Below are 24,618 nucleotides of genomic sequence, written 5' to 3'. Positions count from 1 at the left end.
TATAAAAATGGTTCAGTTTGACGACCAAGATTTGGCGAGTTTGGAGCCTAAACTTCATAAGATATTTAAAAGGGAGTTGGGCTTCTATGAGAGTGATATTCTCAACCATACTCTAAAGTTGATAAATAAGGTAAGATGATAGTTAGTCGCGTTCCAATCGTTAAGAGTAAAAGTTTTCTGTATCGTTTCAATTTCCCAAAATTTGAATATTTTTTTTTATCGGTGTAATACTAAGGGAGGGGGCGAAAGTGACACTTTTTGAAACCAAAACTAAAAGTCAAAGGAACTCAACTAAAAAAAGAGTTACAGGTCTGACATTTTGCATGGCAGTTGCTTTTTAGGGGTACAATATGGAACTGTGAAGAAACGGCGTCGCAACCGCTGAAAACCGCCGAGAAAAGGCAAAAAAAATTTCGGCGGGAAACGGCGGTTTTTGGCGGTTGCGCCGCCGTTTCTTCGCAGTTCCATATTTTACCCCTATAAAGCAACTGCCATGCAAAATCTCAGACCTGTAACTCTTTTTTTAGTTGAGTTCCTTTGTTTACTTTTAGTTTTGGTTTCAAAAAGTGTCACTTTCGCCTCCCCCCTTTTTGGATGAAACGAAGGAGAATTGGAAATGAAGAAAAGAAATGATAAAATTGTGTTTTCCTTAACATTTTTTGCTAGAATTTATTTCCATAAGCAACCTTTTAAAAAATCAAATCAAAGTAGGTATTAATATTTCAAAACATTTAGGTAGTTACAAAATACATAGAAAATAATTTTTCAGATTAAGACATGAAGTGATCATGATTTAGGTTTTTTTGTTGTTTAGACTTGAGTTTCGTTTAAAGGATGTTGCCATCCATTGTAAAGTACTTAAACTGTACTTTAAATTTAAACACTTCATTAGGATACTTTTTGTGAATCTAAAGCGACGATTGTATCGAAAATAAAATATCACTAGCTAGGCTTCTTTTCGAATATTTATTGAATAAATAGAATAGCACTAGGGTTTATAGAATATACGATAACATTGTGCTTTAATATTGCATCTTGTATCTAAATAAATGATGATTAAAGCAATATAAGTAAATAATAAACGAATAAATTAAATAAGCGATAGTAAAATAAATCAAATTCACTTATAAATAAAAAAATTTTAACATATTTGTTGTGTTCACTTTTAAGTTTTAAACTAGAATAATGATTTGTAATAATATTTCCCGCCGTACTTTTGTACTGTAAAGCGCATTACGCGGCATTTAAACCATAGACAAATTATTTATAGAGTTCACATAAAAATCATAGACGAATAATTTTGTATTAGATTTTCTTGGAAAAGTCTACTTAGCAAGTATTGCAACACTGGCCCACTTAAAATAGTCTATGAGTTTTATTTGTAGAATTATTATCTCTTACAGATTTTGATTATTATGATTGCCAGAAGACAAGTCTTCCTAAATTAGGCAACATAAATATAACTCCACTTTAAAATTTAAACTTGTGTTTTGCTCTATAGGTATATAATTGCCAGGAAACAAGTTTCCCTCAATAGGCAATCATTAAAGTCAATTTTACCTTGATTAATGCTCAATTTTATATCTGAGATCATTACTGTCAAGCCATCTTTCTTCAGTGCCTTGTGATTTCAACTCATTCAGTAGTCTTCTCCTCCTTCTTACACTGGGATCCACAAACTTATCACCAAACCTGAGCTTCAATTTATCAATTCGTACCTTCTTCTGTCTAGCCTTTCTCCTGTTCTTATCAGTAGAGTTTCCTGGAATAATGTTATGGGCATACTGATGGAGTGCAACTCTAACCTTATTACTCTGTGAAACAGAAGCATGATGTACAATGTTGAGTCTGTGTTCTTGTGCCTTGAGTAATAATTTTGAAGCAGAACTTTTATATTCTTCCTCAATTCTTTCCTTTCTCATCCTCAGGGATCTCTCAAGATCAGGAACAACAATGCGAACATTCATAACATTGAAATAAATATTTGAAAGGTGAGTATATGTTCCAATTTTGCTAATCCAGAATTTTCCCAAATCTTCAACACTTAGTTCACGAAGCATATTAAACAAATCAGGAATCTTTTCAACATTCAGCCTTCCCCATTCCTTCAGATCTGCAGCCAAGTTTCTTCCATTGTAATATTCAAAACTAATGACATCATCTATTTCAGGATCAAATGAGAATAAAGACTTTACAAATTGAGGACTTGGAAGTAGACCAACTGAAAAGGCAGGCTCACCAGAGTCATTGACATATTCACGATTGTACATCAATAGATAGCGGTCATTGTCCAGATTCTTGGAAGTATTTGGGGATTCTCCAGGATATTTGTATAATTTGATATTACACAATGTGTAATATTGCCTCACAAGGAATTGATATCTTGCATGATGAAGGTATCTGGCACCACCAAAGTTAGCTGCTGGAGTCTTGATAATAAGATCTGCAAGGACACCAAGAAGACCTGTATCTGGTCCAAGCTCTAAAATCATATCAAATCTGGTAGAAGTTTGGCTGGTAGGATTGGTCAGATTGGCTTCTGATAATGCAAGTGCCACAAAGTGCAAAAACCAACTAACAAATGCTGGTTGAGATAGCTCAGTAACAGTTAGTGTGATATCAGGATCAGGAAATATATTTCGTAGGAGTAGTCCAGATAATGTAACATAGGAATCATACATTAACTGAAATTTATCCCTGACATACTGTTTCATACTGCTGGGTAGCTCATCCCAATTTCTTGCCCATTTTTGATCCATGGAGTCAATGCCTACAGGAAAGGGCTTATTATGCATAATGGCACTGAAGGCAAACAAACTATAATCATTCATGATACAGCCAGTAGCTATGGCTAAAGAACCAAGTTCAAAAATACTGAATTTCATGTAAATGTTATAGAGATCAGTTAGTACTGCATTTAGAGACCTAATTTGACTTTTAGCATTGACAGAATACAAAGGAGGGAGCTTTCTGAGAAACTTTGAAATATCTTCTGGCAGGGCAGAGTACTTAAAGACATACTTCCTTATATCAGAGTTATTTGCATCAAAGTCAACCTCAGTAAATCCAAAACCAATTGCAACAGCAGCATTTCTTCCATACCCAACTATTAGTCTGGAGGCAACATTGACATAATCTAGATCAGATGGATCATACTCAAATTCAATCACAGTTTCTGCTGGATGATCCTTTGATAGCTCTCTGTAGACCTTAGTAGGAACTCTGATAGTTTCAACTGAGAAGGGTAGAGCTGTTGAGTTTAAAATTAGGTTTCTAGCATCTTGCTGAATATGATCATTGGCCTTCATAATCCTCTCAAAATCAAATCTCCTATAATCAGTGACAGAAACTTCATTGATTGTAAATGCTTTTCGTTTTCTATTATTATCCAGACAAGGTTGAGTCCATGACTTGGTATTCATTTGGTCAATTTTTAGAGCATTTTTCAAGGTCATACCTCTAGGCATAAGATTGGAAACATCCCAGGGATCATCACAATTTTGAAGCTCATCATGTACAAGGTATGTTTCAATATCTTGATAAACTGGTTCAACAAGAAGGCTAGTAAGATGATCTTGATATAAACATCTCATATTGGAGTAATCATCTCTTTGATTAACAGTTGTCAAAAACAACTCTGGAGCAGTAGAATCCTTAGGATCTCTGTACAGCTGCCTTCTGTCATAGTATGACAGCTGGTCACATTCAAGAATACTCATTTTATTAATCTTAAATAAGTAAACAGTTTTATAAAAAACCTATTTATAATATATTTTTTTTTTTTTTTTTCAGTAGAATTTAAAGTGCTGATTCTATAGACTGTTAAGTGGCAGAATAAGAAAATGTTGGTATATTCAATATTTATTGAAGTATATGGTTAAAACATCACATTTCACAATAAAGATAGAATCAAATAGATAAAATTATTAATTCATGTAAAACATATGATAAAACATCATTAGATAGGTTAAAATCACAATAAAATTAAAGTGAGTGCAATAAGTATAAAATATAGTTTTAATATACAATATATACACAAAGGATATAGTAAATTAGGAAATTATTTTTACTCTATTGAAGAATTCTTGAGAGTTCAGTGGAATTTCAGATTCTCTGGAGATAATACACAAATCTCTTGGTGATCTGAAGACAGTTGACCATTTTACATTATCCTTTCCAGAAACATAGGTAGGGTAGGAACATAGGATTTTACGACCTTCTTTCTGAATATCTGTGACCTTACCAACAACCCATTTCTCCATTTTAGAGTTTGGATTATCTTTCAGTCTTAAGACAACTATGTCTCCCTTGTTCAGCAAGTCTGTTTTATTCCATTTAGGCGGGGAAGGTATAAGAACATGCAAGCGATCCAGTAGAAGCTGATACCAGTAGGTTTGTATATCCTTGATTTTGTTTAGCAATTGGGATGGCCCTGTACTAGGAGATATCAATAGTGATCCTTCAATAGCTCTATTATTTGCTTTTCCAAGTTTGAATCTGTTAGGAGTGAGTAATCCCCATCCTGCATCATCATTTGAGGAACCATCAGGTCTAGCTATGGGAAGATCATCAATTTCAGAGCTCATTTTAGCAAACACAGTTTCCCATTGCAATGCTGTCATAGATACATCAGTATTTGTAGCAGTCTTGACTAGCATTTCTCTAAGGGTTCTTATTTTCCTTTCTACACGACCTCTCTCTACATGAGACTTAGCAGTTGATGGAATGATTTCTAAACCAATCGACTCTCTCAGTTGGTGATTAGCATCTCTCAAGTTCATTTGAGCTGATTGAAGCCCTATTAGCTGAGTGCCACAATCAACAAATATAGTTGCTGGTACACCATGCCTTGAGCTATGTCTTTCAAGTGCCATGACAATATGTTGAGTTTCTAGTGACTCAAGAGCTAGTATGGATGTAGCTGAGGTAAATAAACAACAAATTACAAGGGCATATATCTTTATAGATATTCTAGAATTATTGTGAGGCTTACCAGGAAACCCATAACAGATGTCCATCATACAGTTATAGAAGCACGGGGTAACAGTAAGTCTGGCATCTGGGTGATTTCCCATTGATAATTCAAGTGTTTTTCTGATCAATAACCTACATCTAGGACAATTCTTTCTCACAATCTGGATGATACGGCGTGCATTGTGAATTGGAAACACGATCTTAGCAATTTCTCTAAGTGTGATTTCATTTCCAGCATGTTTTCTAACTTTATGATGAATGTGCATTAATATGGCATAGAAAATGTCTGAGTTTGCAGATACAACAGGTAAGACACCCTTAATATCCATGTTATCAAAGAACACTTTAAAGTCAAGATCTTTAGTAGAGATTTCAGTTTCTTCTGGTAGTCTTCCATGAACGTACAAAATTCCTTCTTTCAATACAAAAGAATCAAGCTTGCTTTTGGGTGAGCTTTTTTGTAGCCGTTCAGTTTCAAGGCGGAGAAGATAATTGAAAGATTCAGCTTGGAGAGTTTTCTTATACTCTGTTAGTACTCCTGCTGAAACTTCAATAGCTTTACATTTAGGACAGCTATTTAAAATATCAATCTTCTTTCTAATGTGTATTTTATGTTTAAGAGACCAGATGAAATCATGAACAAAAGACAATATATTTTTAGTCTTCATTAAACCAAAATGTATTACATCAACAAGTGATAACGACCCCTTCCCAGGCTGAGCAGCAAAAGAAACTTTGTTAGGGCAGGAACATTCTAAGCAGTGTGGACTTTCAAATGAAGTTCCATAGCAGATTTGATGAGTCCCAGTTCCTGAGGTAAACAAGCAACCAGTACAATGTGGTTCTGAGCTAGAAGTTTGTAAGACAGCTTTATTAGGGAATATAACTTCAGGAAAACATTCCTCTTGAAGTAGTTGATTCTGCTGAGCTGAGAGTTTAATATCTGAAAAGGACATTATTGGCATATCTTCTAACTTGTATTTCATCCAGGTCATGCCATTTATCCAACAAGACTCAGAGTGAAGATCAGCTGGCTTTAGGTTATTGAATTTAGTAAGAAGATCTGCAATATTATTCTTACCATCAATGTGGTAGATTGGTAAGTTATCAGATCTTCCAGATAGGGATGAGACAATTCTTCTAATCTCTGACACTCTGTTAAGCACAAAGAGACGCAACTTTTTGTCTGTGTTTTGACACCAGCTGACAGCAATCTGAGAATCTGTAAAGAACAAAATTTCACCAACTGCATCTCTTAGTGCATCTTTTACCTCTTGAGCAAGAATAGCTGAAAGTCTCAGGCTTTCCAACTCGTTGCGAGGTATTGTATGTGCCATTATCTTGCTTCTTGAAGTCAAAAGTTGGCAACTAAAGTATCCATCAGGCATTTGATGACCTATATAGATAGCTGCACCTCCCATGTTAGTAGCAGCATCACTGAGGCATAGTAATCTTAGTTTACTGCCAGGCTTTGAAGCCCTGGGCAGGACATATCGATTAACTTCAAGTTTTGGAATATCTAGAAAATCCTTGAATTTGTCTTGCCAATACTTTTGGGATTCTGGATCAAGAGGTGTATCCCAGTTCAAACCATTTAACAACTGAGCAGAGAGCTTTAATTGTACTCTAGAAGGCTCCCAGATGCCAACAGGTTCCCAGTATTCAGCTATCTTGGATACTACAACTCTTCGGGTTATCTCAAAGCCTTGTAGAAGCTTATCAACATCATCAGATGTTACCACAGGAAATGGGTTTGGAGACTTTAAGCCTCTATGCTTCTTGTTAAAGTTAAGCTCAGTAAATCCAGGACTTAACTTATCATCAACAGTATTCCAGTTATAGCCTAGAACTTTTAGACTGTCACTACCATCGATCATTTCACCAGAAACAATAACAAACTTGAGCTTTAATCCCCCTGAGTTAAGAACATACTCAACCTCAGAGATTTGTTGTTTACAATCAAATTTGGAATCTCCTCCACTAAATATATCATCAACATATATGCAGTCATTTAGTATTCTAAAAGCTAATGGATGAGATTCTGAATGGAGTCTTGATAATTCCTCAATAGCAAATATTGCTTGGTTACTTGAGGAACTAACACCATACCATGCAACACACATCACCAGAATTTGAGGTGGTGTATTGATATCAAGACTTTCATCAAACAAGAACAATTGGTAAGCATATGAAGTTGGTTGCAATTTTAAGCAATTGTAAAGTTTGCTTATGTCACTACTCCATATATATGGCTTGATTCTTGCCCGTAGTAGCACATCAATCAATCTATTCATCCTGTTTTCACCCTTTGCCAAGATAAGATTCAAACCACTCATACTCGGATCAACAACGATCCTGAGTGGAGTACTGGCAGAATCTTTAGACACTGTACGCCAGGGCATGTAGTGCTTAAAAGAAGAGTTCTGAATCAAGTCTGTATGTTCCTTAGGAAGATCAGACAAGTTTTTAAGAAAATTTTTATCCTTAAGATCTTTGATAACTGTTCTTATATGATCCTTTTTATTTTCATTAAGTCTACATTGACTTTTGTACACTTTGAGGGCTTGATTATAATTGCTGTTAGATGAGTGTCGGTCACTGAGAAATTTATCAGGTGGTGAAGTAAATGGAAGGTCAACCAGAACTTGTTTGTTTTCCAAATCAATTGTTACACTTTTCTCAATAGCAATTTGCTCATTTTGCTCGGTTAAACTTTTCATTCTTGATGAACTTGAAGAAGCACATTTGCAACGAAGACATTTTTCACAGCGGAAGTTTACAACATCATCTTTGTCTTCTTCATCAAGATAAATTTTTTGCTTGCTAAGAGGAATTTTAGCTTTAAGGGCAATACTGGTTGCAGGACATACACAGTGAGCAGCAGGACAATCAAAATGAGATGGTGCAGAGGTATCATTGGTTATCATATCCAAATCAGCTATGTTCTCTTCCATCAGCCCTACAGGATGTAGGTTTTCAATATTGGAGGCTATATCATCAACAGATAAACAATCATCTTTGTAGTGAGATATGCCATGACCTGTGTCTGTAAGATCAGGATCAAATATAGATTTCAATGCAGCATATGGTGATCCTCTGTACTGATTGATAATCTCAGTGAAGTATGAGTAAATATAATTGACACTTCCACCAAATTTCTTATGAACATCAGAAAATATTCTATGTGGCCCTCCAAAGCAGTAGACGCTTCCAAACACATCTTTGAATACACTTCTGTATAATCCAATACCAGAGGGAAGGTTCATAACACAAACTGGTTCAAGCTCTGCATTCTTTAGTCCAACAAGTAGCTTGATGGAGTCACCACCAATGTATTCAGGAAATGCAGTTTGAGGATGAAGGTTAAAGCATTCAGTAGCTTCTTTGCTTATTTCATTCAGGTAATACTTAGGAAACACACTAGTAATACTCTTCATACCTTGACAAACCAGTTGATAATATTTACCTTCAATGGTAGGACCCAGGTACAGCTCATAAGTACCATAGCCAGTCCAAATTCTAGTACCACTAACCACGCCAATAGTTCCTTGTTCCTGAGTAAGAACTTTAATTCCAAGGTCCTCAGCTAGCTCACCACTGATAAGATTTTGATTAGCACCTCTGTCATAAAGGGTAAGTGTGGCTTTTCCACCTATATTTAAGATTTGCATAACACCTATGGAGTCTTCATTAACCTCCTTAATCATGTCTTCAGTACCAGGATTTTCTTCACAGCCAGTTGAAGTATTAAATACAGGAGCAGGGATATCATCCTGAACAGGCCTGGATAATGATGGGGGTGCAGATTTCTTAGATGTTGCTGCAAGTATTTGTAAATGACATGACATATTGACAGGAGTGTTTAGGTTGCTACTGATGAAGCCAGGAACAAAATCTTCAAGAGCTTTGAGAACATCATTGTTTGCTGGTTTAGAATGCTTTTCATTAATACAAAAGAATATTGAATAAGCAGGTCTTGGTCCTGTCTTGTTTTTAGCAGCACTAACACAGTCTTTGCACTTAAGGACAGGAGGTATATTCTTGTAATTGATACACTTTTTATATTTGCAATCTTTATTTGATTGTAAGCACAGTGTACAATACTTATAAGCAAATTCTTTCCTCCTTGCTACTCTATCTTGTGGAGTAATCATAAAGAATTCAATACACTCAGATATGCTATGCTTATGATCACTCAGAATACAAGGGAATTTTCTTGAACAAACAGGTTTTTCCTTCGGTTCAGATTGTTCCTTCTTTTGATGAAGTACTTCATTAGCTGGTCTTTCATCATCGGAAGCAGAGGATATGTCAGCATCATGATTAGCATGATTTACTTGTTTGGCATTAGTATGGTTACGCCTATCAGGCTTATCTCTTTTAGGATTTTGATTGTTAAAAAAATCAGTATTGCGTGATATAGAATCTACTTTTTCATATGCTAAATTGGTGCAGCTTAGCATAGTTTTGAAAGCAATTTTTCCATTAATCTTTGTAATATTCTGACCAAGGTCTCTCATTGTATCAATGAATGAGTCCAGTACTGGGTCTGGTAATAAAGGACTCAATTGTTTTAGAAATTGGTGCCCATAAATATAGTCCTCAACCTCTTTTATAGAGACATTGGGAATCTTTACAATTTGATCAATCTTTTCCAAAGCAGATTGGAGTTTTCTATAATATGATAGTTTACTTCCTAAATCTGCATCATTAGGAGGCTTCTTCTCCCTTATGATGTTAGAAAGAATGTTTGATGTAATGGTATCAAGATCACCATAGCGAAGCATAAGTAAATTCTTCATTGCATTATAATCTTCCTTTACTTTAACTAGTTCATCTTGCAAAGATGGTGAAATGTATTTGGTGTAAAAAAGCTCAGCTTTTTCTTCAGCAATTTCAAATTCAGTTGTAATGTTTTCAAAACGTCGAATAAACTCAAATATATCAATTTCACTTTTGGGGCTGAATTTAGATAAAGATTCGTGAAGTTTGTTTGTCTGAGATCTTTTGTGATGCCCATTTTGCAAGTATATTTCTCTTAAATTATTTGTCCATTGATCAGCACTATCTAATGTATCTTCAACATCTTCACAAAGCTGTATGTTAGCATTTTGCATTTTGAGGTAATCTCTAAGGGATTGTTGCAAGTCACGCTTTTCAGCTTCAATGATGGGCAATCTGTTTCTATAGAGATCATTCAGTGTGGCTTTATCAGTGTTTTTACCTGGTTCAGGATTAAAAAGCTTTTCTAAAGCTAACTTTTGACGCCTCAAGCTTCTTCCATAAACATCCAATGTACTTAAGGAACTTATATTGGAATTTACTTCATAACGTTCCTCATCAATATTGTTCTTATTCTTAACAGATTTGGAATAAGTAGAAGCATGTCCCTGAATCTCAGGCTGTTGGTTCTTAGATTGATTTTCCATAGATGGTTGTTGATTGTGGATCCATTCCCTTACATAGTTACTTTTGAGATTGCCAGCAATTTGAGCAGCTGGTTCTTTAGCACTAGTATAATTTGGCAGCTTCGCTTGCAATGGAGATTTGGGTATTTCCTCTTGTAAGAAGGTTTCTAAATTCGATTGAAAGCCTTCAAGGATTGAATGCAAATCATCAATATCATTTCTATAAGATAATTGAAATGATGCATACTCTTTAGCAAGAGTGCGTTGGCATTCAGCAGATTTATCACAAGATTCTGCTTGTTTAACAATAAGATTGTTTAATCTTCTTATTTCAATTTCCATTGATTCAAATCTAGATGATAAAGCTCGGATTTTTTCTTCACTTGAAGTTGGTGCCTGAAGTTTAAGTTCAAGACTAGAAACTCTTTCATCCAGTGATGGTCCATTACCTGAGTTGACTTGTATTTGATCTTGGAGTTGTGGTGTTCTTGCCTTGAAGGAATTTGCAATGGCTTCCATAGCTTTAATTCTCTTGGTAAGATCCTTAAGAGTTTTAGCATGATTTTGGCCAGTGGGAAGATTAGCTGCTGCCTTATGGAAATCAATCGAGTTAAAACCATGAAAAAATGAGCTGGATGTTTTACTTGTATTATTACTGTGTATACTCCACTTCAGCTTGTATGATTCTAACTCAGTGCCGATTTCATTGCACTTGGATTGTGCTTCATCAAGGGATCTACTAGCTGCTATTAGTCTAGCCTGATTAAGTCTTGCTATTAAATCCTTGTAATGAGTATTAGCAGCCTTTAGATTCTCTGGGGTATCTCCAAACGTGACGGCTAACTTTGATACTAGTATAGCTAGTCCATCAATAGCTTCAATGAGACTTTCATTTGTCATTACACCACTGATTACTGGTAATACATCTTGTTTAGAGACAAGTGCTGCACCAGCACTCTCTGCTAGTGGTGTAGTCATGTACTCTTCAGGGTAAGTAGGATTCCTATTAATGGTAGGAGAATCAGTCTCATCTTGAACAGTTATTGGAGAAACACGGGGTGTTGAAGAGACAGGTTCAATGATATTACTTAATGGTCTTTGGATGTCCCTGATTTGCTGCCAAATATTTCTAGGTCTTGGATTTTCATTACTTGTTCTTGGTCCAGCTTGTGGATTGTTGATAGTTCTCTGAGATTTCTTTTTAACAGTCTGTAGATTGGCTGCATTATGACTTGGAGAGATAATATCCTTATTTAAAGGTGGTAATTCATCTTCCGTGTCTGAAGAAGACATAATGTTCCATACATTAAGGGCAGTTATAAAGACAGAGCTGAATTATGTATATTAAGTATGAAATTATGTTCAGTTTTATTCTAAATCCACTATCAAGTAATGTAAGGATGAGGAGAATTAATAACCAGTTTTTTAAAAACCTGTGTTTAATTTCCAATTAATGAATTAGTTAAAGAAATGATGATAGTGTAATATTAAAAGTTTACCACTGTATAAGATGGATTCAGTTCCCCAACTGACAAATTATAGAAATAAAATAACCAGTTTTTTTTTTTAATTTAAAAACCTGTGTTTATTTTATTAAAAGAACTAATAATAGATAATATATATAGTAATAAATATATTAAAGGTTCTTCACTGTATAAAGTAATTTCATTTCCCCAACTGATAAATAGCTACAACAAGCCTATTTTGTTGAAGGGGTATTAATAATGAAACTACGCGATGTACGTGCGTGAGCGATGTACGTACGTGAGCGATGGACGTGCGCGAGCGAGAATGCGCGTCGGTGATGGATGCGCGTGAGCGAAGAACGTACGCGAGTAAAGTACTAGATCACTTGAACTTAAAGTTTATTAAACATCAAAAAATAAATTAAACCACAAGTTTTGTGTGTAGTTAGTCTACTTGATAAAATGCTTCGAAATAAATTGAACGAAGCAGTATTAAAATATTCACAAACTTGATTTATTAAAGCACTGTAAAGTACTTAAACTGTACTTTAAATTTAAACACTTCATTAGGATACTTTTTGTGAATCTAAAGCGACGATTGTATCGAAAATAAAATATCACTAGCTAGGCTTCTTTTCGAATATTTATTGAATAAATAGAATAGCACTAGGGTTTATAGAATATACGATAACATTGTGCTTTAATATTGCATCTTGTATCTAAATAAATGATGATTAAAGCAATATAAGTAAATAATAAACGAATAAATTAAATAAACGATAGTAAAATAAATCAAATTCACTTATAAATAAAAAAATTTTAACATATTTGTTGTGTTCACTTTTAAGTTTTAAACTAGAATAATGATTTGTAATAATATTTCCCGCCGTACTTTTGTACTGTAAAGCGCATTACGCGGCATTTAAACCATAGACAAATTATTTATAGAGTTCACATAAAAATCATAGACGAATAATTTTGTATTAGATTTTCTTGGAAAAGTCTACTTAGCAAGTATTGCAACATCCATGTTTAATTTCTTGTCTCCTGAAATGAATTTAAAGTATTGTTTTTCCAGGGCGTTGATAAAAGAACGTTGGAATCTCAATTAAGTTTGATAATTGACAAGAAAAAAGCTCCAAAACTTTCAGATGAGGTAAGTATTTTAATATAATATCTATAATACAGAGTAGAACGATGTCTGTCTGTCTGTTTGTAGCGAAGAATCTCGCTAACCGCTGAACCGATCGGGTTTTCCTTTACAGGGTAGCTTTTCATAGGTCCCGAGAAGGTTTATAACTATTTTCTTGGGGGATGGGACACCCCCAACCCCCCAAAAAAATGAAAAATACCCCCCCAAAAATTTTTTATTTATTTTTAAAATTAAAATAGTGGGGTCGACTACCCCCTTACCCCCCCCAAAAAAAATTTCTCCCCCCCAAAACTTTTTTATTTTTCTTTTAAATCTAAAATACGAAAAATTGGTTTGATCAAACATCTTTTAGCAAAGCTCCTAGAGGCTAGGGGCGAAGCCACTAGTTGTTAATATGATAACACATAAATTGATAAACAAAATTACCCCTTTCTATGGGTCAAAATTATTGGTTGAAAAGTTTAGACACTTCTAGTTCAGAACCAACCAATCAAAATTCAATTCAAGTACCTACAAAAAAAAATAAATTTAAAATATACTAGGGGGGGGGGGGGGGGGGTTCCTCAAGTCAACATGGCACTTTGAGGGACAACGCAAACATTTATTTTCAACTAAATTATTTAGATATGGAACTTTATGGACGAGTACAATTTGATAAAAGAAGCAGAGACAAGTGGGGGAGAAAGTCTGCTAGGAAAACGTTCCAGAGAACGTACTCAGGTTGGTGCAATAAACAATATAATTATATATACAGGGGTGTATATTTTGCACAAGATTCATTTTTCACCTGCTACAAAAATTTTTATTTATTTTTATATTACCTACAGGATGAAGAAAATTACACAGAAAGTTCCAAGAAGAAAAAGTATGACAGAGCCCATGCTTATGATAAAGCATCTTTGGATAGGATCCAGAAAGCTCCGGAGAAAAAGGTATTATTTGTGAAGGTTTTTAAAACTTTTCTCATGTAGATAAACCATTTTTAGGAGCGAAGAAACTCTATAATTCACATTGTATGTCTGTCCGTAACGATGTTGTGTAATTTTCAGGCTGCTATTTAGTATGAGAGAGCTGAAAATTTTGGCCATGATTATCTATACCTATGAGCATCCAGTATTGGTTCGTCTGTCTGTCGCTCAAGCCTTAAAAGACACAAATTAAAGATGAAGTCTATAAATTAAAGAGGAAATGCCTGGATGTTTACTTTAGTTCCAAATGTTACCGGCAATAAACATATTTTCATATTTATTAATTTTTTAGGTGAAAGAAGAAGAGACAAGCACATCTTTTGGTGGGGATGGTGGAGTGAAGAAGGAGGGGGAGGATGGAAAACCATTCAAACCTCCAACAAAGGAGGAAATCAGCGAAATGTTGAAGAAAACACAGGAAATGATTGAAGCTAGAAAAAAGTAAGTTTCATTTTTTGTTGTGAAACAAATTATTTCTTTTTAATTAAGGGATTACATTCCTTCATAGATAGCTGTCCTAGTCGTACGTATAGCCTCCAAAATAGACAAAAAAAAACATTTTCCTAACTTAAAATCAAATCGGTTTAACATTTGTTGAGATCTTTTAGTGAGGAGGCCATAAGGAAAAAGGATAAGAGGATGAATACTTACCCCTTTTTCATGGTAAAATAAAACTTCCCCATCCCTAAATTTAGAAGCAGACGAAAATCAAAAACCGCCCAGGGCTTTTTGTAAGTCAATCATAAATAATAATGTGAATAAAAAGAAAAGCGATATTTAGTAAACAGCCGTGGGCGGTCAGAATCAGCTGAATGTTCATTATGAAAAAAATTTCCCCCTTTTTAGAAATAGAAGGATTCATCTTTCATGAACAAATTTTTTTTAATAATTTTTAATCCTCCCATTTGAAAAGTAGTGGAATAGCAATAAATTTTAGCGCGGCAACAGCGCTGAGTAGGCCTCTAGGCCCACTGCCTATTTTCGTCTTCTAGTTGCTTCGATTCCTCTCTTTTATTTTTTTCTCTATGGAGGAGGCAAACAAATACCTATGAATTTATTTTTATCATAATATAATCAGTAATGATAGGGCAAGATTATAGTTCCTAATATATTCTTTTTTAGTTTCACTTCTATTAGTTATATCATCCTTGTTACTTTACAAAATATTTGATAAATATACTTTATAGATCTTTAAATGTGAAATCTGAGGTGAAAGCTGAACCACCACCATCCGGAGCTATGGCAGCCATAGCCGCCCTGCAGGCTAGTATAGCCGCTAAAATGAGCAAGGTAGCATTTATTCTTAGAGAGGGATGGATGGGATATTAGAAATGCACTGGTACACAACAGTGGACTTGATATTAGGACATCTTAAATTTTTTTTATATAGGTAGGTATATTTAAAAGTAGAAAATTAAAGAAAGGGATTGAAAATAAATATTCTTAACTGCTGCATAATACCTAAGAAAGATAGAAGATAACTGACTTTCTTTTGAAATATCAGGTAGCTATTTTATTTGTCTTAGAAGTTTTTATATATGTTCTTTATCAAATGATCCTCTAAATGTTAAGGTAAACCTTCCAGCTAAGCCTGTACCTTTGATTATTGACGACAGAGGTCGTACTGTTGACTCTTCAGGTAATAGTTTTCTTTCAGATGTTATCTTTATTAAATCGTCATTTAAGCTGTTTTGTGGAAACTGTCGATAACTCCACCCCCCCTCCCAAAAAAAAAAATAAATAAATAAATAAAACAAGCTGAATTAACCAAATATTTATATCGATAATTGATGCTTTAATCAGAAAAACAGACGGAACTTTTTTTCCAGAAAAGTTTCTAGGGTAAATATAAGCTACCTATATAAAAGTTCAGTTCATTGGATTTTCAAGAAAATTTTCAAGGTGTAATTAGAAAATAAGACTTACTTTTAAAGCACCTGAAAATTACTTTAAGATAAGAAAAACCTTTTAAATGACTATCAAACCTTTTCAGATTTCAAAATATTTTGTCCAGAAATAAAAGTAAGAAAATTTGTATTTAACAAGAATGATTGTATTCAGGTCAAGCCATCCAGCTGACTGCCCATGTGCCTACTCTAAAGGCTAATCAAAGAGCACAAGAAAAGAAAACTGAATTTGCCAAGGTGATCATATGTTTTTGTTTATCAATAATTTTAATTGAACACTTTTTACCTAATAAATAACACAGTGCTATATGTTTAATCAAAATAAATATCTTAATTAAATCTTCTAAATAAGAATTATTTTTCAATATTAACCAATGTTTAGGTTCCTAAAGAGGTAATCAAACCACAAGTGGAAGAAACCACCTTCCAAGATCCTAGAATAGGTAATATAATGATTCAATGGTAGGAAGAAGTCTGAGATTTATTATTGGGTGATGGAAATTGTGATAAAGATTTGTCCAGAACATTTGCATTAATTTAGAATTAGAACTTTCTGACAAATCTCATACAAGTAAATAATTTTTTTTTGTTGATGAAATAAGTGTCCTGTAGAGGTTTTTTAATGGCTCTTATTTCTAATACGCTTCTAGAGCTCTCTAGGGAGACTAAAGGGAAGGGAGGGGAAATCGACCTACGACTTCAAATCTTAGCTTTAAACTAAAAAAGTAAAGAGAGAGAAAAATTTGAGGTGGGGTATTTTTTCTACGGGCTATTTTTCTTAAGAGGGTTATAAATAATCTTCACTGTAATAGACTGAACCATATCGGTTTAGCAGTTAGCATACGCCATACATATACACAGGAAGACATCCTGTTACTTTTTATTAGGATATTTATCTACCTTATCAATTTATAATAATTTATTAATTTATTTTAGGTCAGCGAGGAGCATTAAGACAGAGCAGAAAACTTATTTTCCACGAGGCAGGAAAATTTCAGGTAAATTCTTTCTAATACTAAAAAAAATCTAGGAACACCTAAATGAAGGGGGGGGGGGAGGGGTTGGAAGTCGATTGTAATTTAATTTTAGTTTAGTATTCTCTGTCTCTCTTACATTTCTTGTTATGTTTTTCTATTAATCATTTTACCTTTTGTCCATTTAATGATTTTTGTACTTTGCCCCCAAAAAGTTCGACAATATGCTAGTCCCCTTAGTAAAAGATTATATTTTTTTGATTGATTCAGGCTGAAGCCCAAAGACTGCGTATGAAAAGTCAACTGGAAAAGCTACAGTCCGAAATTAGTGTTAATGCCAGGTATAATTTTTATAAAATAATTTGTTTCACTCACACACTAAAATAAAAGAGAGCTAACAATTTCAATATAAGCTATTTTTCTTTCAAATAAATGTTATTTTTCTGTAAGTTCAATGATTAGAGAAATCTTAAATAAAACTCAGTCGTCAATCCTAACACTACTGAACATACGGTGGTTGTTAAAGTGCCTAGTCGAGCACAGAATACGTTTGTTTGTTTAATACTTTAGGTTAGCTTATTTTGGGTACTAGACCTGCGGATCAGGACACACTGCAGGGGGTTAGGCGTAAGAGAAAAAACATTCTTTCCCAATTTATTCCGACTTATTTAATGTTGTTTCGGTGCTCTATGGGTACTTTGAGGGCAAGCACATAACATACTTATTGATTTTTGTTTAGGAAAACTGGCATCAGTTCCGCCACCCAGCTGGCAAAATTAGTGCCCAAAGGTCCCAAGAGTGAAAAGGAACCCGACATCGAGTGGTGGGATCAAGTTATTTTAGGTTTGAATTTTTGTAGTTGGATGAATCTTCATTTGGTTTTAGTGCACTTATTCTTATAATGGGACTTAGTTAACTGCAATGTTAAATGTAACAATTCTCCTTTATATATTTTTATTTCAGCGTTGCAACCACATTTTAATTATAGTGCATCTACAACTTTTTTTCTCCCATTTTTTTCCATCTAATTTTCTTATTTTCCTCTTCCCTTTTTTTATCTCTCTCAATCTAGAATATTTTTAACACTCTATAATACAAAGTAGCTTGATGTCTGTCCGTCTGAAGCTTAAGATCTCGGTAACCACTGAACCGATCGGATTCTACTCTTCAGGGTATATACCTATTGGTCCTGTGGTGGTTTTAAGCTATTTTCTTCGGGGGTGGGACACCCCCAACCCCCCAAAAAAACAAAAAATCCTTCAACCCCCTTTTTTTTGCTAGGCATCAAGGCGTCAGCCAGTAGCAGAGCCTATTTTTTAAATTCAAAGGCACCAGTCAGCCAGTAGCAGAGCCTATTTTTTAAATTCAAAGGCATCAGCCAGTAGCAGAGCCTATTTTTTAAATTCAAAGGCATCAGCCAGTAGCAGAGCCTATTTTTTAAATTCAAAGGCATCAGCCAGTAGCAGAGCCTATTTTTTAAATTCAAAGGCATCAAGGCGTCCGCCTGTAGCAGAGCCTATTTTAAAAAACAAATTCTATATTATAGGGGGGTTGACTTCCCCTTACCTTATAGGGCGAAGCCCCTAGAGCCTAGGGGCGAAGCCGCTAGTATCTTAATACTTTGCTATTTATTGACATAATTGGTCTTGCTTTATAAAATTTTGTTTTAAAATTGATGTCACATGATTCAAGTATTTATTAAATTTCAGGTTCTACTGATTATGATGATTGGAAATTGCGCGAGGGAGCCATCACCAGCCTTATTGAACATCCTATACAGGTTTATTTGTTACTTTAGATCTCTAGAACCAAGCTTATTGAAAAGCTATTGTGGTAACTATAAAAGTATAGGAAAATTAAACTTTGATTAGAAAAAGTTTTGAACTTTTTAAATTGAAGGAAAAATCAAAATGTTTAGCCAATTTCGCAAAAGTTATAGGTCGACATCTGGGAAGCTAAGGTTGACCTCCGGAAAATTTAGGTTGGCCTTAAGAAGGTTTATGTCGACCCATTATACAAATGTTAGGGTTGGCAATCCGGATTCGAAATCCGCAATCCGTCCAATTTTTGAACCAAGAATCCGATCCGCAATTTAAATAACGGATTCGCATTGTTAATTTTTATCACTTTTGTAGCACTTTAAAAAAATTGTTTAAAATAAAGCAGACAGAAACCAAAAGAGTATTTTCTCGTATTTATTCGAATCCGGTAAATAGGAACCGGTTCTCATCCATACGAAAAAAAACTATGTCTATCATCGTATTATATCCAGCCATCTACGAATAGAGAAATGTACAATCATATGATTGAAACCAGTTTTTTAGCCCTCGGCACCTCGGGGCTAAAAAACTGGTTTTAATCTTATAATTTTACATTGGAGAAATAACTTTTATGGTTTTCTTAACATTAAGTAAAATGGTGGGTAGCATCCTAAGGTTTTTTGTATTTTATTTTTACATTAGCTTTTCATGCTTAGTTTAGGTTAGGTTAGGTTAGGTTAGGTTAGGTTAAGTAAGGGTTAGAAAATGTGCTTTGTATTTATGTTCTTAAAGATAAATTCATCATCTTTTTGTATAGTTGAAACCTTTGGAGGACAACCGTCCCGTCAGTGTACCTATGTTCTTAACCAAGCAAGAACAGAAAAAATTACGGAGACAGAACAGAAGAGAGGCCTGGAAAGAAAAACAGGATAAAATCAGACTGGGTCTAATCATGCCGGACGAAGCTAAGGTAGGTCTCCTACGGGTAGGCCTGTGGGGAATTTTATTTTGACTCACACGTCACAAATTGTTTTTTTTTTGTTGATGCTTTGACAAGCGTTTTACAACAACAATTATTAGGAATGCAGTGGCAAAGTAACGAAAGCAAATTAATGCGAGTTAAGACTTACAAACAAAGTTCCTGCAATCCAATATAAGTTCTCTGGATGCGTCATTGGACCTATAAAATTAGTTAAAAGTTAGAATTCTGCCGATAAAGAAATTATTATTTTAATATTTCTTATTGCTGCACATTAGGTATAAAGTTAAACACAACAAGAATCGAAAATGATTTTTAAAGCCTTTCTAGGACAAATATCAAGCTTGTTTTAAAGAACCCATTAATATTGAAGATAAAATTTTTATTACAAGATTAATTAATTACTATTTAGGTGAAAATGTCAAATTTGATGCGAGTTCTGGGTAATGAGCAAGTGTTGGACCCAACTAAAGTTGAAGCCCAAGTCAGAGCTCAAATGGCAAAGTAAGTGTTGATATAGCTAATTCCGTTTTTTTTGTTTTTTTTATCTTTGGCGATTTCTCTTGGGAGTTGGTGGTACCCTCACCCAAAATAGTTAAAAAACTTTTCTATGATTTATGAGCAGCTTGTTGTTGATGAGAATTAAAACGGTTCGGTGGTGTGCAAGATCCTTCAGTACAAACAGAGAGTAACTTGCAGGATGTTTAAAGTACCCATGAGATTAAATAGTTATTTTAAAGAGCCAAAGCTGCATGCATAATGTTTTCGCCTGTATTATCTACTTAGATGTGGCTGTAGAATAAAAGAAATTAAAAAAATATTATTGTTTAGACGAAAAGCTGACCACGAAGCCGCAAATGAAGAGAGAAAACTGACACCTGCCGAGAGAAAAGAAAAGAATGCAAGAAAATTGAAGGAAGATACAACTTTTGGAGTTCATGTTGCTGTCTATAGGTATTTTAGTCAGTTTGACTTTATGTAGCATTTGATGTTTTTAAACTTAACAAGGATAACAACCTTAAAAGCTTTGTTTCTAAATAATCCTATTATAAAGGTAAAGTAATAAGTTTTTTTTCTCTGAAGCTTAAGATTTCAATAACTACTTTACCGATTGTGTTCTCCATTTAAGGGAAGCCTCACATAGGTCCTAGGATTGTGTTATGCAATCTTTTTAGATTTAAGTCTTAAGATATTTTTAGACATTTTTTAGAAGCCCGCCTACCCCTTTGTGTATGGGGCCGGGCCTTTAGATGCTATGTGAGCAGCCGCTAGTTAATTAAGAAAGTATTCATTTTTGTTATTTCTAATAAAAAGATTTTATGGTATTTCCTTTAGATTGAAAAATCTGCACAATCCTGCCAAGAAATGGAAGCTGGAGAAAAATGCTCAACAGCTGTACATGACAGGGACTGTGGTGCTTTTCCAGGTACAGATGGGTATAGAGATATATAGAGTTGGAACTATAGATAAAAAGATGAAGATTTGGATAAGTTGATGAGACAAATAGATAGACGAGTAGATAGGATAGATATTTTTCATTCAAAAGTAGTCATTCTCTAACAAAGGCCGAAAAAATCAAAACATCAATAGGCTTCTACCAATTTTTCGCTTATAAAGGGTGAGCAAAAAAAAATGCGTAGATTTTTAAAATTCAAATTGCGCGGCTTGTGTTAATAGTAGAAAAATGTTACGCAAACCATTAGAACCGATAAGACGTCTATTTTTTGGAAATATAAGAATGATTCCTCTGCTACGCATAGTTAGGGAGCTACGTGTTAAAATGTCCCAACTGACTTAAAACTTGATTTGCGAGTATATTAGTAAATATTAGACAATAATTCTTGCAAAAAGACGTGCGTACATTTTTAAAATTCAAATTGCGCGGCTTGTTTTAATAGTAGAAAAATGTTACGCATACCGTTAGAACCGCTATGAACTGTATTTTTTGGAAATATAAGAACGGTTCCTGTGCTACAAATAATCTAGGAGCTAGGTGGTAAAATGTCCCAAAATTTACTCGCAAGTCAAGTTTTAAGTCAGTTGGGACATTTTAACATGTAGCTCCCTAACTATACGTAGCACAGGAATCGTTCTTATATTTCCAAAAAATAGACTTCTTATTGGTTCTAATGGTATGCGTAACATTTTTCTACTATTAACACAAGCCGCGAAAATTGAAATTTAAAAATCTACGCATTTTTTTTTGCTCACCCTTTAGCATAAACTTCATAAGGGTCTAATTAGATATTATTAGGTATTAGATAGATATATTAGGATAAATAAAGATAGAGGGTTAGACTATCTCAATGGACATTCAGGCAGGGCAGATAGAATGACAGACAGATAATATTAGTATTTTATAGATATACTAGCGGCTTCGCCTCTAGCCTCTAGGGGCTTTGCCCCAATAGGTGATAAAAATTTTTTTTTGGCGAAATACGTAAAAGGACCAAGGAAATCTACAAAAAAAAAAAATGGGGGGGGGGATTTTTTATTTTTTTTTTGGGGGGGGGTGTCCCACCCCCCAAGAGAATAGCCTAAAACCACCACAAGACCAGTAGGTATATTCCCTGAAGAGTAGAATCCGATCGGTTCAGTGGTTACCGAGATCTTAAGGGACGGACGGACAGACAGACAGACGTTCTACTATGTATTATGGATAGGGAGGACAGACTTGCAGGTAGACGGAAATTTTATCCGGCATTTGCCATATACTTGCTTGTTCAGGATGTGAATGTGGTTGTAGTGGAGGGAGGACCAAAACAACAGAAGAAATACAAACAACTCATGATGACCAGAATAAAGTAATTTATTTTTTTAGTAACCTCTCCCCCCCCCCCCCTCCCCACTGGAAAAAATGTGAGGGGGGGACATAGTATTTCTCTACTAAATTGTCTGAAACCTTCCTAGGGCAATTTTTAAACTTTCATGATTAATTGTGTAATAGCCGATCTAGCAGTTAACGAGATATTTGGGACACAAACTTACTGCTTTGTAATGATAATTTAATTAAAAAGCACTGTTTCTCAGAAAAGTAGTCTCTTTTCAAAATAAAATTTAATTTAAAGTTGGGATCATTGAAAGAAAACGAAGCAGTGGGTTTCGTTGTATTCAATGGTAGCTCTTAGGTTAAGTAAATGTTAATGAATGCCCCGCAGGGGCTAGAAGTAAAGATAGGCTACTGTGAAAATAAGACTAAACCCGCTACTTCGTTTTCTTTCCTTGATTCCATAGTTGAAGTATAATTTGTTATTTATTCATTTAATCATTTTGATAATTTTATTTTCAAGGTGGGAAGAGGACACGTACAAAGACAAGGATGGAGAGGAACATAACAACCTCTGTGAACTTGTTTGGGAGGTTATAACATTTTTTAATCATAACTCAAAATTTGAACTTTTCCATATTGGAGGAATGAAACCGTTCTAAATTGTTACTGTTATTGAATTTTAACATAGAAAAATAATTTAAAATTTGATAAAACAATAAAAGTTTTCCCAGTATGGCTTCCATGATGATGAGAACCCGTTGTTAGCCACACTGAAAAATCATGTATCGAATCATATTACTATAAGTTTTCCACGAATATTAAAAATGTACAATCAATGTTAAAACTAGTTTTTGTTAGCCAGTGCTTTTGGCATCTCGGGGCTTATAAAACTGGTTTTAATCTTATAACTGTACATTTTTATATACCCGCGGTAAGCTTATTCCCGCAATAGATATTTTAAAAACCTATAAAAATGGAAAATCAATGTTATGTACTTAAAAAAGAGATACTCTAAATGTTTATTTTTTAAACCTCCCTTTTAAAAATATATATATTTAGGGTGAGACCAAGCAGAGAAACTTTGGAGATATAAAGTTTAAAATGTGCACGACAGAGGGAGTCGCCAGGGATCATTTCAAGGCTGCAGGCGTCGAGCATTATTGGGATCAGGTATGCATAGACATAGATAGATAGAGTAAGGAATATAGGACAGAGGGAGTCGCCAGGGATCATTTCAAGGCTGCAGGCGTCGAGCATTATTGGGATCAGGTATGCATAGACATAGATAGATAGAGTAAGGAATATAGGACAGAGGGAGTCGCCAGGGATCATTTCAAGGCTGCAGGCGTAGAGCATTATTGGGATCAGGTATGCATATAGATAGATAGATAGAGTAAGGAATATAGGACAGAGAGTGTCGCCAGGGATCATTTCAAGGCTGCAGGCGTCGAGCATTATTGGGATCAGGTATGTAGATAGATAGATAGATAGAGTAAGGTATATAGGACAGAGGGAGTCGCCAGGGATCATTTCAAGGCTGCAGGCGTCGAGCATTATAGGGATCAGGTATGCATATAAATAGATAGATAGAGTAAGGAATATAGGACAGAGAGTGTCGCCAGGGATCATTTCAAGGCTGCAGGCGTCGAGCATTATTGGGATCAGGTATGTAGATATAGATAATATAGGATTATATGTGGATCATTTGACAGGGAAATTTTCTTGTCAAGTTACCTTGCTAATATGTGGTAAAAAAGTACATGGAAATCTGTTGCAACATGCAAGTAATACATTATCGATTGATAGAGTAGTATAGGGCTGTTCGTCTGTATGCAGATTTGCTTTTTTTGTCTTAAAATTATTGTCGTTACATTAAGTAGTTGTAGGATATCTGTTTGTCTGTCTGTGTGAAATTTTGCCTATCTTGCTAGTTTTTTTTATTCGGAAATTCCAAGTTTTTGCCAATAGTTTGAAAATTTAATTTCTAGTCGTTGCCTATGTGTCAAAAGAGTTTGTTTTAAATTCTCGATATTTTTACTTATAATAAACTTTAAAAATTAACGTTCTTGTCAAAATAAAAATGATTAATATTTTTTTAGGCATATGGAACTGCCGTTTTGGCGTCTGCAGAGGGCTAAAAAATCCACCAACATTTGTATCTGATTCATTATATAAATTCAAAGCAAGCAGTTTAAAGCAATCAATATTATTATAATTTAATTAGAATAAAGGATTGAAGACATACCTAATATTTTGTAT

At 34.5% G+C, this 24,618-nt stretch overlaps 1 protein-coding gene across 1 annotated transcript; it reads left to right on the top strand.

The window, feature by feature from the left end:
• On the top strand, nucleotides 1–24,603 carry Prp3 (pre-mRNA processing factor 3). Its single transcript, XM_080173900.1, has 21 exons — nucleotides 1–130; nucleotides 12,927–13,004; nucleotides 13,626–13,721; nucleotides 13,829–13,933; nucleotides 14,262–14,410; nucleotides 15,157–15,259; nucleotides 15,542–15,608; nucleotides 16,031–16,113; nucleotides 16,259–16,319; nucleotides 16,813–16,874; nucleotides 17,121–17,191; nucleotides 17,590–17,693; nucleotides 18,560–18,630; nucleotides 19,428–19,580; nucleotides 20,002–20,093; nucleotides 20,421–20,543; nucleotides 20,925–21,015; nucleotides 22,317–22,393; nucleotides 22,880–22,949; nucleotides 23,419–23,529; nucleotides 24,459–24,603. Exons 1-21 carry the CDS (start codon nucleotides 8–10, stop codon nucleotides 24,495–24,497), a joined length of 1,929 nt encoding a protein of 642 aa, XP_080030026.1. The 5' UTR covers nucleotides 1–7; the 3' UTR covers nucleotides 24,498–24,603.
• Nucleotides 24,604–24,618: the final 15 nt, after the last annotated feature.

This window comes from Acartia tonsa, chromosome 10 (assembly GCF_053477335.1).
Source record: "Acartia tonsa isolate MP-2025a chromosome 10, ASM5347733v1, whole genome shotgun sequence".
NCBI classification, from domain to species: Eukaryota; Metazoa; Arthropoda; class Copepoda; order Calanoida; family Acartiidae; genus Acartia; species Acartia tonsa.
This window is presented reverse-complemented; position numbering and strand designations above follow the sequence as displayed.